Here is a 16,635-nt window from a genome sequence, read left to right on the forward strand (position 1 = left end):
TAGACGAAAAAGTGCGTGCCTACAATCAACGCCTTCAACAATACTTGACGTTTAAGGGGCAAGTCGAAGCGCCAATCCCCAATAAAATCGAACGCAAACTTGGAAAGTCGAATTTTAAACGCCCTGCCCCCGGACTTAAAAGCTAAAGAAAGTCGCATTCTTAATGTTATTAAAGACTCGCCACGCTTGAGTTGGGATCAAGTGGGTCATTTACTTCACAACGACGTCTCTATTCCGGGTAGTCATATCAGCGAGGTGGTGAACGACGTTTTAAAACAGCGTCAATCGGCTCTGAGCTTTTATACAAAGAATTCGAATTGCAGGGCATGGACTCATTACGAATAAGTACAGACTCCCAAGGAAAACAAAGCCGGCAATAAGGTGGTTGCCCTATTAGCTATATGGAGGAAATATACTACGCCCCGTCCAAGTCCGGCAGTTTTGGTAGCGTCGTACCACTCATGCGAGCGAGCAAATAAGGTAAAAAACAAGTAAAACAATGGCTACTTAGTCAAGACGTGTACACGCTACATCGCTGAGCACGAAAAAACTATCCGCGACGGAAAACGCTCGTTTTTGGTAAAAACAAACAATACCAAATCGATTTGGTGGACTTGACAAGACTCGCCAAACATAATGACGGATTTAAATTTATTCTCACCTGCATTGACGTGTTTTCCAAATTTGCCTACGCTATTCCGCTGAAAAACAAGACTGGGCTGTCGACAAGCAAGGCCTTTGAACAGGTTTTGATCGAGCGGAAAATCGAAAAAGTTTCCTTTGATCGTGGCTCTGAATTTTACAATAAATTTTTTTTAAAACTACTCAAAACCTATAAAGTCGAATACTTTTCGAAGCACAATTGCGATATTAAAAGTAGTGTGGTCGAAAGGTTTAACTTGACGCTGGTATCGAAACTACGTGGAGGTGCTTTTGGACGTGAACAACGCGTACTATCACACCAAGCACAGAAGCACCGGTTTCGCACCTGTCGAAGTCAACCACACGAATCGCGAGGACATTTGGTTTAAATTAAATGAGGCCGATTCGAAACCTAATAAAAAGCCTCGCTTTGCGGTTGACTCGCTAGTCAGGGTAAGTCGCCTGCAGAAGCGCTTTCAAAAGTCGTACCAGCAAAATTTCTCGGGAGGAAATCTTTAAAATACGAAAAGCCGTAGCCGGTAACCCGCCCTATTATCATTTGAACGATTTCAACGATGAACCCGTGGTGGGTACTTTTTACGAAGAGGAAATTTTACCAATCAATAAAATGGATGGTGTTTTTCTTGTTAAGAAAGTTATTTCGACGCGGAAACGCAACAAACAAATTGAGTATCTAGTCAAATGGCTCGGCTATGACGAAAACTTTAATTCGTGGATTAAAAAAATGATTTTCAACGCTATATAAACTAAAACACCAATCATGCGAAATCACTTCCTTAAAAATGCCAGAAAGTAGAGCGAGAAAAATTGCAAGTCATTTGAAACACTTTGACGTCATCGTATATTTTTCGCAATTACTCGTGGTTTTAATCATTATCTCGGCGAGTATTTATAACCTGACCAAGGGCAGCGAACATAAAGATATATGGTTGACGCTATTGTCGTCCTCAAGCGCAATTTTATATCCATCGCCGAGTTTGAAAAGACATGAGCGTAGAGTTCTATCTGACGACGGCATCCAATAGTAGCCTGCATTTTTACCGAAAAACACCCTATCCCACTTTACGACGAAACTATCCAAACAGTTAGATTCAAATTGGGTTTGCGGTCTAAGCGAAATAAGTCGAACGAAATTGCAAGTTATACTATACCAGCGAGGGAAGGGTGACCGAACCCAAATTAGCCGAGGGCTTTTACGACTCTCCCGAGGCGCTCATAATTCACGTCGAAAAGGCTTTTTATCGAGCCGCTCTACGCGATAAGGTTACTGTTTTCCACAACACGATTATCAACAAAGTTCACCTTGCGATTAAACCCGAAGGCGAATTGGAAATATGTCAGGGTCTGGCCGATCTACTGGGTTTCGTGCAAACAAGATTTACTCCGGATCATTACACGTCACTCACCGGGCTCGATATCTATGCCAAAATGAGTGCAGCCTACCTTTATTGTGATATTCTCGATTACAGTCACACCGGAGACAAGATCACGCCGCTATTAGACATCATCGGGTTACACGGTCGAGCGCTCACGCCGCTGCACATTCGCTACAATCAAGTCCACTATAAAAACATTAGAAATTTTACTTTTGATAGCATAACGTTTCAGCTTACAAACCATATTGACGAACCTATCTTTTTTTGTCTGGAAAAGTAGTACTTACGCTGCATTTCAAACGCAATTCACCGTCGCTTGTTTAATACGCAATAAACATTATAAAAGAGAAACAAACCCGGCGTTTTTCCTCATTAGACGAGAGATAATGTATCGACATTACAGCCCTCTGTATATTTCCAAAAACAATGTTTACGAGCGATACTACGACAGTCAAGCGGGTCATGGCATGCCTATATTCAGAGGATCGCGTTCCATGTCAGGCGCAGGGATCGGCGCTATTTTTAGTAGTTAAGGGCGCTCAATATTACCCCTCATTAAGTCGGGGGCTAAGGCGATTGGAAAAAGTGCTCTCAAATCCGGAATCAAGTTAACGGGCGATCTTATTCGTGGCGAAAACCCCAAAAAGTCGTTAATAAAAAGGGGTAAGCAGTTGGGAAGTACGATTATTCATGATGCGCAATCACACATTCTCTCGCCTCCGGGCGTGAGCCAAAAAAACCCACATAAAAAGCGAGGCAAAAAACGAAAAGTGGTTAGTAACAAGTTGCGAGCAAAGAGTAAACGCAGAAAAAATTTTTTTTCGATTAGCTAAATGGCCCTTGTTCACCCGCTATCCTGCGAATGTCTGCTATCTGATTTGAACTTATTTTCGCTTCCCCCGACGCAAACGGCAATTGAGAGTTCAAAAACAATTCAAATTTTACCATTGTCAGCGCTAGGCGAAGATGCACCAATCGAATTTATCGTCTCTGGAAGTGGCGATCAGTATGTAGATTTGGCCTCGACGCGGCTTTACGTTTGTGCCAAAATTTTAAACAACGATGGTTCAAACGTGGCTGCCGATACCAAAATCGCTCCGATTAACTATTTGTTAAATACCATGTTCAGTCTTGTTGATTTATCTTCGAACGATAAACTCGTGACATTAAGCGCAAATACCTATGCGTATCGCAGTTATCTTGAAACCCTTTTGTCGTTCGGCAGAGACGCTAAAGGTTCGCATTTACAATCCTCGTTTTGGTATGGAGATTCCGACACAAGAAACACCTTTAATCAAACCAATAACGGATATAGCAGGAGAAAGCGGCACGTTTGATATGTTAGGAAAACTACATTTAGACTTCAGCTTTCAAGAAAGATTTTTACTCAACGGCGTGGATTTAAAATTAAAACTCATTCCGCACGCCAGCAGTTTTACTTTATTAGCCGCCGAGCAACTCTACAAACTGAAATTGGAAGAGGTATACTTGATGATTCGAAAAATCAAGCTTAGTTCTGACGTTCAGTTACGAGATGCAAAAATTTTACGAAATGCAAAAATATGTCTTACTGGCTGGCAGGTATACAAACAGAAAAATTACTTTCTTCTGATATTGACTCCGTATCCTTTTGAATAGCTTGTACACATCGTTGACTATTGTATAAAAACTGATGTCATTCATTAGCTCTTATGTATTTAAGTGTTTTACCAGATGCTGGCGAATATTCTGTCCGAATTGGACTGTCTTCAGGAAAGAAATCGTTATAATCGTCCCCGAGCACTTGGCCTTCTAATCGCCGACTTTCGCTGTCGTCCCAGCAAAAATGTGGCATGGGTTCAACGACACCAACATTCCTTTCTAGAAATTTAATTATATATTTAAAACCCTTATTATATTTTTTTTTTTCGGAACTAAATAGTTCTGTTTTAAAAATCGTTAATTTGCTAAATTACAATTAAAAAAAAATATATACATAAAATAACCTTGTTTTTCCTTAAAACACTCGTTGGACTTATTTTCATGATTACAAGCTTCACTTGCTAAACAAAAAACTTCGATTATATTGTGTTTTAATTTTTAAACATAAGATTAACATGATTTTACTTTGAGCAAAACGAATAAACAACATATTTTTTGCTTTACTTTTACTAAATTGCAAAAACAAAATGCTTTAGCTGATGTTGAAGCACCTTCATTTACACTCTGTGGTTCCGTTAAAGGTGAACTGCTCGATGGTAAGACTGTTAAAAACAAAAAATATAATATAGAACGTTTAGTTAGAGCTAAATTTTACCTTAAATATCGCATAAACAAATCCGATAATGTTACGTTAATAAACCTGCTGAGTTGTTCGAATAAGCTTCTTTGTAGGCTTGCTTGTATTGAAGTACTGCATATGAAAAATTACGCTGAATATAATCGACTTGGTCCAGCGGCTTACTACACTCACAACTCGGCAGACGAGCAATTTATTCACAATACAGATAATATCCCTGGCGCTGTTAGCGCTTTTGCTAATACTGTCTTTCGGGCAAAACGTTTACTTGCTCCATCAGCTGCAAAAGAGGGAACGAGCCTTTCTTGGGGAGCGAAGAAACGCATCAACAAATACAAGAAGGCGAGGTACGAGCGGGACGCCCAATCAGTGGGGCTTGATTCAGACGGGTTGAGACAGTTACTCGAACCAGACGCAAAAGCATTTCCGAACAGTATGAAAAGAGCCATGCAAGCAGACAGTACGGAGGACGAGCCAGTCAATAAAATGGCAGCAACTGAAGACACTGGCGGTGGAGCAGCACATCCAGGCCAGTTGACACAAATGATCAGAGCCCCAACCATATATACAAATGTAATAGTATATGGAAGACGAAAGGGGATACTGGTCTTCGAGGGAAATAGGACTGGAACCGACACGGAAAACATAAGAGCACCTTGGACCCCGTGGTGGAGTAATTCAAACACCGACAACGGACAAACAGTAGCAAACACTATAAAAAATTGTATAGTCAGCAGTGCGGTTCAAACGCGTCAAATGGAAGTGGGAAACAACCACAGCAACAGTCATACGGGAAACCGATGGAGATTCTATACTCCCGGAGGACAAACCAGGCACGACATAACCGGAGAAAACTCAGTAAAAACCGACATAAATGGTTACGACATGTACCGAATCAAAAATTGGAATCTAAATCTATGGCCTATTACGGCAATGAACCGGATCACAGCAGATGGGGCCATCAAACCCCGGGTATACCTCGACGTGGCATGGGACAACGACCAAATGTTGTACAAGAGGTCATTCGATATCGGGCACCAGACAATAACAACACACTGGATAACAGCCTGTGACGAGGAACCCCTAATCACAAACAGCTCAATGAAAAGATACGAAATAGGGGACGATTTTAACAACATACCACTAAAGATGATACAAAAAGACACCCATACCACGGGAATGAATGATGCAGGAACAGGGTGGACAGGGAATGTTACAGTACAACCAATGGATACCACCCCATGGTATGACGTATCAACCTTAACAAATCCTATATGCAAAGCGATGGTGACACAAATGCACGTATACCGATTATCCGATTATCCTATTAATAAGCCAATAGGAATAAATTCTAAATTAGTTCGATGAGAAGAAGGGAGATGTCTGTAGCGCATATAAAGGCCGCAGATATATCACTAATCATACAAAATTTGTGGAAAAGAGATATAAACAAGACAAAGTGCGAAGATGACTACCAACAACAATTACAATTCAACGAGCTGCTCGAACTATGGGGAAGTCGGCGTCAACATGACATCGGACACCGCCTTTCAGACGCCGACGACCTATGTGGTTGTAGGACCAAGAGAGGGGGGAGCTGCCGGTGTGAGGCCCCACAACCATGGCGTACTCTGGCGCAAGAAGCAAGAGGGCCTCACGCCGGCCATCCGCAAGAAGACCGTGGTGGAGCTATTAAGGTTGCTTGGCATGGTCCTCAGTTTCAGTGGTCCAGTCAAGGTGCTTGAGGATTGGATCAAATATATGTACAAGCCATGCCCGATATTCTCTCTAAAGAACTCTCCAACAACAAGGGGAAGGGCCTAAAAAGCTATGAGACAACTGCAAAACGAGTTGCTGCCACCTTCGACAGTAAACCTGCCGTCAACGCGTTCAAACAAGCCCTCTTCGCGGAGGACTTTACCTTTCCAGAGACCTTCGTGAAGAGGGCGTACGGCATGGTAACCTGGGGGAAGACAACATCAAAGATGGGCAAAGCCTTTGCAGGCATGAAAAGTAAGGCAACCAATTGGACGACAAAAGATGCAACAACGATCATCAACAACGTTATCAGCCAGGCGAAAAACATCCGCAACAATGGCGAAAAACTGTCCAACTTCGAACTTAAGCTATCTCTCGTTGGGGCCGCGTTAGAGATTCGCGACCCCAACGAGGATGGCATAAGTAAGATTAAGCCAACACTTCATGCTCCATGGGGCGGCCGGAAAAGGCAAAACGATGATAGGAGCCATACTCTTCCCTACGGAGTACGCTAGTACCCTGACGAACGATTCTGCCGGCGTCGGACAAATGTCATTACGACTAAAACACAAAATGATCAAAATTGACGACGCCGGAGGATCGTTCTTTAATAACGACCAACTTACATCTGCTGTTAAGTTTATGTACCATAACTCATGGTCGGCCAAGGTCCACGGGGATCGACAGGATAACGCAGCAACCTGTGCGTTTATTACAACCAACTGCAGAAACCCCGTGGAACGATTGGCCGGCATGGGTGATGTGGGACCCATCAAACGCCGCTTCACCGAGGCCGAATGGGGACAAGAGGCCGTGCTAGAGCCACCCAAAAAAAATTACAAGCTTACAACCAAAGTCAGTGACGACGTAGTCTGCGAGCTAGCGAGAGAGGTCGAAGAACAAATAGAGAAAAAAGAGAGAATCTCGGCAAATCTCACAGAGCTCGCGGACTACGTCATGGCGTTCAACAAAAGTCTCGCATCAAATAGCGATTCAGAGGAAGAAAAAGAAGACTTGCCAAAAAAACCAGCAAGTCCAAAAAGAAAACGACCAGTGTACGACGAGAGTTCTAGCGACGACGACGTTGAATTTCTGGGGAAAAAAGCAAAAGTAACAATCCAGACCGACACTGACACGTCAATTTCTGTCAGCGAAAAACTTTTTAAAATAAAACATTTTTTTACGATTTCCTTAATTATAAAACTACTAACCAAGACATTGAAAGCTGTGCTTAAGGTATAAGCAGAATTTACAACGTAAAACAAAGTCATGTATGTACTTTGATCAAGCTATGCTTATTCTCATGCCATATATTGAGCTGCATCGCAAAAAGACGACTGTTCTCACACCGCAGAATAGATTTACAACAGAAATCCCAGCTTCTTTCTATTAAATAAAGTTAAATTAACTTCACATACATAATATCACTCGCGTACTTTGATCAAGCTATGGATATTTTCATGCCACATATTCAGCTGCATCGCAACAATATATCTATTCTCACGCCACAAAATAGATTTATAACTGAAATCCCAGGTTCTTTCTATGAGATAAAGTCAAATTAACTCCAATTTATATGCTGACTGTTACGTAGCAGTCTCTGTTTAATTAGAAACGCTTTGACATTCTCACACCACAATCAATTCATATCAAAACAATAATATATGTTTGATCCCATGTAACACAATTTATTAGAAACAGACTTTTGTTTTCACACCGCGCATTAAGTATTAAAATCTTCAATTCAACTTAAAGTATATTTTTTTAGTGAAGGTTACGTTAATATTGTGCAGTCATTTTAATAAAAAAAAGATTTAACTTAAAGACAGAGAACCTTTTTTCTTACTTTGAAATAACAGCGATATAAACGTTTTATATTTAGATCAAACCTAAAATAGTATTTATCAAAACTGCAAAATGAGTCAAGCAGATAACTTAATTAGTTAGTTGTAAATTGTATCGAATACGCAAGTTATAGCTGACCCGAAACCTAGTCCGGGTAGCTCAAAGGGAAAAAGATATCAAACTTTAAAAACTCAACCAACGAAAAAAAAAGATGAAACCGAATAAGCCCGAAAAATCGAAGTCTCTCGATGAACTGCTCCAATCAATTGATGACAGCCAAACCCTGCCACGTGACTGCACCAATCCTAGGTTAACATCGTCTTACATTTCGACCTATTCGAAAAATGTGAAATGGGATTAATGTGATCTTTTCAAATTAATTGATCCTCTACTGGGCGAAATCCCAATTATCCTGGGATTTCCATCTCAGTTCGAGAACAGCCTTAACATGATATATTATTCCGGGGAAAAAGAAAGCCTAGAAGTTTGTCCGGTGAAGGAAAGAATCAAAAATGTTATGCCAAATTTTCGGCCCATATTAAAAAATTGTGTTTACTGATTGCCCCTTTAACTTATAGCCTTTTGAAGTATAAGACTTGATCTGTCCTGCTACTTTTACCAAGCCTATCATGTTACAGGGGTTTATTTGTTTGAGCAGGACAGAGGCTCTTCCTCGCAATCAAGACCTTGGATCATAAAGCCAACTCACATTTTTAGAGATTTACGTAAACTTATATTTTGATCTTTTTTTAGATGCAATGCAGAATTTAATTTTTTTGCCTTTTGATAACACCGAATTTTTACGAAAAATTGACATATTTTAAACAGTATGTCGTGTATAATGCGTAAATTTTCAATATTGAGCTCCAAACAAAGAAGTTGTTGGTAATAAACCACATCAACTTTTTGCAAAACTTCCGCTTAAATATTTTTATAAAAAATGTATTGTCGAAATTTCTTTTCCAATTCCACCATTATATCAGTAAATTCATTAATAGAAACAGTTAAAGATCCCAAAGTTAACATTATTGAGTAAGGATATTAAGGAATTAGAATTTATTACTTTATTGCAATCAGTCAAATTTTCAAGAAATTTATGTTCTTTATCACTTTTGGCACTTTTCCTCATTTTTTGCAAAATGTAACCGCCAATGTATTCTAAAATATGACGATCATCTACAGTAATAACATTAATTGGCAGGCTATTGGATTTGTTCTTAACAGTCTTCAATACAATACAAAATTTATCAAACATCTTCCTGGTATAATCTAAGGCATTTTTTCTAGAAAGAATGGAATCAAAAAGACTTGGAATAGTTGTTATTCCATCAGTACTAAATTTTAAGAACAGGGCATTTGAGGATGTATAAAAATTAAAGGCATCCAAAAAATAATTTAAGGCAGACGGTGAAAGTTGTAAATTAGGAGCACCTACTTCTTTCCACAAGGTTCTAATGTCACTGACTGCCCAAGAATCTGACACACTCGAGGTTGGTAAGGCTGGTTCGCATAACGCCAGTTCTGTGCCGTTATCTGACTCTATTATACATGAAAGTTGGTCCAAAGTATCAACATCAATGAATACTGCGACAATTTCGTCATTAAACTCATTAACATTAGCCATATTTATTTAAAATACAACAATTTTTTAAACTTCAACTAAAAATGAATAAAAACACGCGTTGCTAGACTAGAAACCTTGAATGTTTTTGTATTTTACTGAAGCGTGACCAGGAAGATGTAAAAATGAGCAAAACGTGAGAGTTTCTTATCATGGGTTGTATGATCATTGGTGGGAGTATTGCTTATGTTGTCCATGTTATTTTTTGTGAAGTTTTGTTGGTGTGGTTATTAACCCTATGGTTTTATTATTGTTAAGTGTTAAAGCCTGCAATGTTTGTAAAACACTCTATGGTTTTTAAAGCATTTGTTATTGATACAGGTGTTGGTAGGCTAAGAGTTACATCATCAGCATATGCCGTTGCCTTAATTATATGTTTTCCTGCTACTTCTCCTTTTATGTCATTTTGATTGTCTATTTTATTTAATAATGGATTAAGTGCCAAAACCAAAAGGTGTAAGATTAAAAGATTACCGTCTTATTCCTCTTTTTATATGTATTGTGTCCGTGAAAGAATTATTAATATTTATTTACGTATTTGCATTTGTGTAATAGTTTTAAATTAAATATTAATTGGTAAATTTTTTAATGTTGTAAAAATATATTTATGTATTGTACTGTCAAAAGCTTTTTTTAAATCTAGTGTTATCATGTAGTTTGAAGTTTTGTTTATAGTTGTGTCGTTATAGATGTCTCTTAGTAACTGCTTTTGTAGTTAATCGTGTTGGTTGTGCGAATTGATTTGAATTTATTAAAGTTGGTAATATTTCTCCCAATTCGAGTAAAGATAATTTTAATCAAGACTTTATAATCAGTATTTAATAAAGATATTGGTCTATAATTGTTTAATTCGGATTTCGAGTTCTTTTTATGAATAAGTGTTATTGTACCATTAGTAAATGATGCTGGTGAAAATAGTAGAAAATTATTATAACAATTTATACCAGATAAAGGAAAGCTATAGTACATTTTAAAACTTGTAATTTAATACGCTTACAGATAGTCAACAAAAAGCATTAACCGCCCAAATTACAACTAAGGAAATTATAGAAGTAATAAAAAATCTCAAGGTTCGGATGAAATAACAAATGAATTATATATCAAAAAAACATTGATATATTTTACATTCTATATTACATTAGTTATTAAGTGCAATATTACAAACAAACGTGAGGAGTCTTATTATATGGCAAGTGATATTTATCCTTTAATTCAATAATGTGGTTTTTAATTTTACTTTCTTTTAGTTAATTGTAAATTGTTTTGTCCGGTGTAGATTTATATTGATTGCAAATATTTTTGTATTGTTTTATTATTTGGGTAGATGGGTTTATTTAAAGAGTCAATTTTAGGTGGTTTTAGCTTTTGGGTTTCAGTTTTTTGCTTTTGTGACATATGTTTGGAATGTATTATATTGAGTTTTAGAGTATTTGTTGGCGCGTATATATTGATTATGTGGAATGTATGTAGTTTTTTTGTTATATCTGCCATTATTGTTCTTCCTTCAATGTCTTTTTGTAGATTGTTTACTTTAATTTGATTGTTTTTAATTAATAGCGCCACTCCCTGTGTGGCTTGTGACGATAAAATATATGAGTTAAAAAAGGAAGGCTCATATAAATATTCGTTATCTGGTTGTGAGTGAATATTATCGTTACGTTTGTTTTTGCTAACATTAAAAAGATTGAGTGTCTTTTCATGTTATTTCTTATTCCATTACAATTTAACATTATTAATTATGACGTCATTTTTATTTATTTACTAATATTTGTTTCATTGCCTCTAAAATTTTCATTTTTATCTATTTTATAATATTAATTACTTATATCTTAATGATAAATTTATTTTATCATTTACTTGTGAGATAAATTCTTAAATATGTAACACTCATCTTTTGTTATTTATTTTTTTTTATTCAATTTAGTTTTCAAATTAATTAATTGAATTTAAATAAAACGTTTTTGGATTTTTCGGAATAACAACAAAACAAGACTTTTGCTACTAGTATAGTAGCTACTTTTATTACGATTATTTCTTATCAAATATCAATAAAAAGCTTCGAAAAATAAGCTTACTGCTTACGAAATCTTGCGTAAATTTTTCCTCGGCTACAAAATTTACGTAATCTTACGTAACTTTTGCAAATTTTTGTGTGAACGACGTACAATAGTAAAAGACGGGATTCGGGATAGTGCGGGACCGTATGTAAACGTTAACAAAAATTTGCAGAATGCGGGACTTAAAAGTACGGGACGATTGCTGTTTTTATTGAAGGGGTGATGCGGAATTGACTTTAAAGGTCAAGAAATAATGCGAAAGTAAATATAACGCACAAGGGAAGATTAGGGGGGATATAAAAAGTCCGTCCTTTTCCGTATTCAGCGTTTTTTGTTGACGTTTACATACACCCTCGGTATTTCCCCGTACCCCTTGTTTGGACTACCCTAAACGACTGTTTATTTTAAATGGTTGTGAGATCTTACACTACGTTGCGTTACGTACGTCGTGTGAACGGGCCTTTATTACTGTGTTTCAAATTCCCTGTTGCATAAAACCTTAAGTTACCAACAGCTGCAACAATGCTAAAACGCCATTGCTTCTAATTTTTAAACTTAATTGTTTTTCAATAATGTTATAAAGTTGTAAAATGCTATTTTTTCTAAATCTGTAACGCTAGACTATTTCTCTTTCTGTATATTTTTCCAGGGAATTTGTAATATCTTTTATTCGTTTTTTTGAAAATTTCATAGTTTGTTATTTCAACGTTTTCCAAAGTATCCATTTTAATAAAATTAATTAACAATCGTTAATTCCTATTGGCAATATTTAAGAACAATTTGTAACGATGTTTCTATAGCATACATTTTTTTATAATAGTAGTCTCAAGCATGAACAGCCAAATGGCTAAAGGTCTGTTTTTTATTTACTAACAATAACTAATCTTGACTAAATCTAAATTAATAAATATTCGAATGTTAAATGATTACTAAAACCCTTTAAAATTACGTTAAGCCTAATTATTTACGATAACTCTAATATCGCACAAAAAAAGCGTCCTTGGTTACAGCAGAAGTCAACAAAACAATTTGATTCGCTATAGCGATTTTATACCAGTTTTCACACAAAAATCGCTAATTAAACTCGGAATAACGACTTTAAAACACAAAGAAATAATAAGTTAATCAGGGATTAAGGTTGATTGGGGATTAAGTTAACTCGACTTTAATTACTACACCCTAAGTGTAAACGAACTTTTAACTTTCAAGCCAACACAAAAGCTTACAAATAACTTTTTACTTACAAATAACTTTGTGTGAAGGGGCTAATAAAAACTGGTGGTGGATTTCTTCAGTTTTTCTTGTTTCCCTTTTAAAAGCTATGGAAACAACGTTTTTATATGAATTTTGAAGTTAATTGAAGAAGCCATTTTTGGGGGGATGTGGTTTGGGAATTTGTTAATTTAGATGTAATAATTGGGTAGGGCTTTTTGGTTTTTAAGATATTGCTATTTAAAAAACATAAATATAGCAATATAAATTTTATTAAAATACAAGAATAACATAAAACGAATTTAGGTAATTTAACTTTAAATAAAAAAACGTAACAATAAACAAAATATATTTTTTTATAGCAAATAATTGTTAATTATTTGATTTCGAACAGCCTGACCAGCTAATGAAAAATGTTCAGCACTGCCACCTGTTTCAAGAATTGAGTGTGTTACTAATTCAACTGGTTCAAGGTCCCTTGCTTGGTCAGTAGTGCAAAGTTGTACAGGCACATAATTGCAGTTATGATGACCAATAAATTATCCATGTGTGTTCGAAGGGGTATGGCAAGAGCCCGAAACCTTTGTTTTAATTACCAATTGATTGCTTAATTTTAGTCTGGTTTTAATGCGAGATGCTGTGGATGAAGTAAGCAATGGCGTCGTTCAAATTTTTTTGCAGGGGTAACAATAATCCCCCAACAACAAACCACTAATACTGCGAGGCAATGCATTTAGAGATTCTATACACTAAAAGGAACACTGCATCTGTCGACACCAACTAAATCGCCGTCGCTACATTGGAAATGCCCTGTTGCATAGATATTTGGGGTAATAAGTAGTTGCAATAACACTAAAACACCATGAGACCTAAATTTCAAGCTAATATCTTCTTTAATAGTTTGGTATAGTTGCAAAATAGTTGCAAACAAAAACTTGAATCTAGTTTGCAAAATAGTTGCAAACAAAAACTTGAATCTCGCGCACAAAAATTGGCTCTACTGTTTTGATTTAAACCAATTTTTAGACAAAAAATGCAAGTTAAAAATCGGAGTGTAACTTTAATAACACAAATAGTTGGGGATTAAGTTAACTCGACTTTAATAACCCCACCCGGAAGACCTAAATTTCAAGCTAATGTGTTCTTTAAAGGATCTGCGACATGTTTTTTGTATTTTTAGTTAAAGTTATAAATTTTGGTTAAGAATGTTAACAGATTTTTTTAAAATTGTTTAAAAATCTAATAGTATAGTTCTGTGATTACGTATGTTGACATTGAAAAGATCCCGCGAACCAGTGAAAAATAACTATGAAGCGTTTGCGGGCCTCGTGCACATTTTTTTTGCCGAAAAAACGATTTGTTTCCAAGAGAAAGTCAGAAACAATTTAATTAAAATAAATTAGGTCAAGGTTTGATAGTTATAGTAGCTCTACGGGTTCTAAGGCTGATGTTGACCAAATGTTTTTTACAGGATACTTGTTTGAGCCCGAATATAGTGATGCCCAAATTTTTTAAATAGGTAGCAGAACTGCTATATTATGATCAAGGTAACTGAGTAACTCCAAAAAAATGTTGTAGTATATATTTAAGTCAAAATAATTTGTATACACCTACGCATTGAATTTATTTAAGTAACAAAACAAGTTTTTACAGGTGTTCGTGTGGAAACTGCCTTCCTATAGACTTGGTAATCAATCCATATGCTGCAAAGAAATTTCTAAATTAAACATTGGACCAAAAGATTCTTGTATTATTGACACCCTTGATTTGAAGCGATTTGTTTAAATCCATGGATGTTACAAACTGGTCCGTTCGGGTATAGACAACAATATTAATATGATGTCAGTGTTATAAAAAGCCAGCACAAGTAAGTATATTTAAACTAGGTTTTCGGGTAAAAAAAATCAGTATTAATTGTGAATAAGATGTAATACTAATTTTTCAAATTATTTGGATAACTTTCCCCCTTTTTATTATTTTAAAAAGTATAGACATTCTGCATACAGACAACTGGTAAGATGGCGTTTGTGATACCTGGGAAAAAGTATTCCGGTTCCAACGTTACCTACGTTAGCACACAAAGCAAATAATTTGTTTTACCTGTCTTGAACTAAATTTTTATTTATTTTTCTAATAAAACTGTCATTAAGAATAATGCAAGGAAAACTTCTGAAATTTCAACTAATTAGTTGTTAAATCTAGTTATTCTTGGAGAAATTCCCATATCTGGTCTAATGCAATTTCAAACCAAAAATGAAGCCTTTCCAGGAGGGTACAATACACACGTGTGCGGAAGTTCATTTTTTCTGCCAGAAGCAATTACCCTGTTTACATGGGCGAATTTTGCGAGACTAATACCGCTAAAATGATCGCTTAGTGACGTAATACACGGTTCATTGCACATAATTCTAAAAAATTAAAATTTAAGCGGCAGTTCTCTCAAATTGCAGATGACCGCTTGCAACAGGTTGTCTTAGTACCGATTGTTTAGGTAATCAGCTGATGTTATTGTTTTGGTAATCAGCTGACTTTAAAAATAGGCTTAACTAGGGTATTTTTCAAGATAATTTTGTTATTGAACAACATATTTTGCTTTGGTTAACAGAATTGAAACGATATTTTAAAGTCTAAACACTAAAACGATCTAAAATGGATGCACATTATCCAATTTCAGCTAAAAAGCCTAGAGAGGCGGGATGGACCGAACGAGAAATTAAAATTTTGTTAATGATTATACGCGAACGGAAAATAATGAAAATTATTGACGGGAAATCACAACGAAATAAGCAAATATTTACTGAAATAAAAAATGAGCTGGCAAACAATGGAATTGTTAAAGATTGGTCAGTATAAACTAATTACATTTAATTGTCCAGTTAAGTAAATAAGAACATCAACTCATTTAATGTTTTTACCAGGGAAAAAATTAGACAAAAATGGAAATTATTAAAGAGAAGATATTTTGAACTAAAAAATTTAGCTAATAAGTCTGGAGCAGGGAAGCATTATTGGGAACATTACATGGACATGGATGAACTTCTTGGAACCAGACCCAGGGCTCAGGTAAGAGACTTGTAAAGACTTATAAAAATCAAAAAGCAAGTATTAAAAAAATTGTTGTTTAGGCCATAAAAAAGAAACTGGGTTTTGATTGTTTTGAAGAACAGTTAGAAAACTCGGAGATTCTTTCTAATAATGATTTAAATAATTGGACCGATATTCCATGTGACTTGCAAATTGTTGGTAAGTAAGTGAAACTAAATTTCAAGTAACATTTATACCTGTGTACAGGAAGCCAGTTTAGAAAAAAAAAGATAAGTCAGATTTACATATTAAAAGGAAGATTTTATTTACTGTAGAAATTCTAGATAGTTCGGAAGGTACTTCATCAGAAGTTGAAACCCCGAAATTAGATCAAATAAAGTGTAATTTGAAGTCTAAAAATAAAAAGGAAAATAAAAAAAGGCGAGCTCAGGATATAGATGATCTTTTTATAGAAACTTATAAAAATGAATGTGAAAAAGACAGGGCTCTCACAGAAAAGTTGTTTAGTCAACTGACAAATTCCTTTCAGGAAACTATATCAAAACTGGTCAACAATACAAATTAGAAAATAGATAGTTGTTAAGTGTTTAGTTTTTGTTAAATTTATTGTTAGTTTTTTTAAATTTATTAAAAAAAATATAAAAAGGTCAAATATTATAACGTAAAAAAACAAATAAAAGATAAAAAAAAACAACAGAAATAATAGAACAAAATCAAGAATTTAACATAAAAAAAATATATTTTTAAAAAGTAAAGGAAAGTAAATATAAATTCAAGATT

At 35.6% G+C, this 16,635-nt stretch overlaps 1 protein-coding gene across 1 annotated transcript; it reads left to right on the plus strand.

Moving 5' to 3' along the window:
* Positions 1 to 2,872: 2,872 nt before the first annotated feature.
* LOC145760265 (uncharacterized protein F54H12.2-like) lies at positions 2,873 to 3,376 on the plus strand. The gene has a single exon (XM_082574139.1). It carries the CDS (start codon positions 2,873 to 2,875, stop codon positions 3,374 to 3,376), a length of 504 nt encoding a protein of 167 aa, XP_082430265.1.
* Positions 3,377 to 16,635: the final 13,259 nt, after the last annotated feature.

This window comes from Corella eumyota, chromosome 7, assembly GCF_963082875.1.
Source record: "Corella eumyota chromosome 7, kaCorEumy4.1, whole genome shotgun sequence".
Lineage (NCBI taxonomy): Eukaryota > Metazoa > Chordata > Ascidiacea > Phlebobranchia > Corellidae > Corella > Corella eumyota.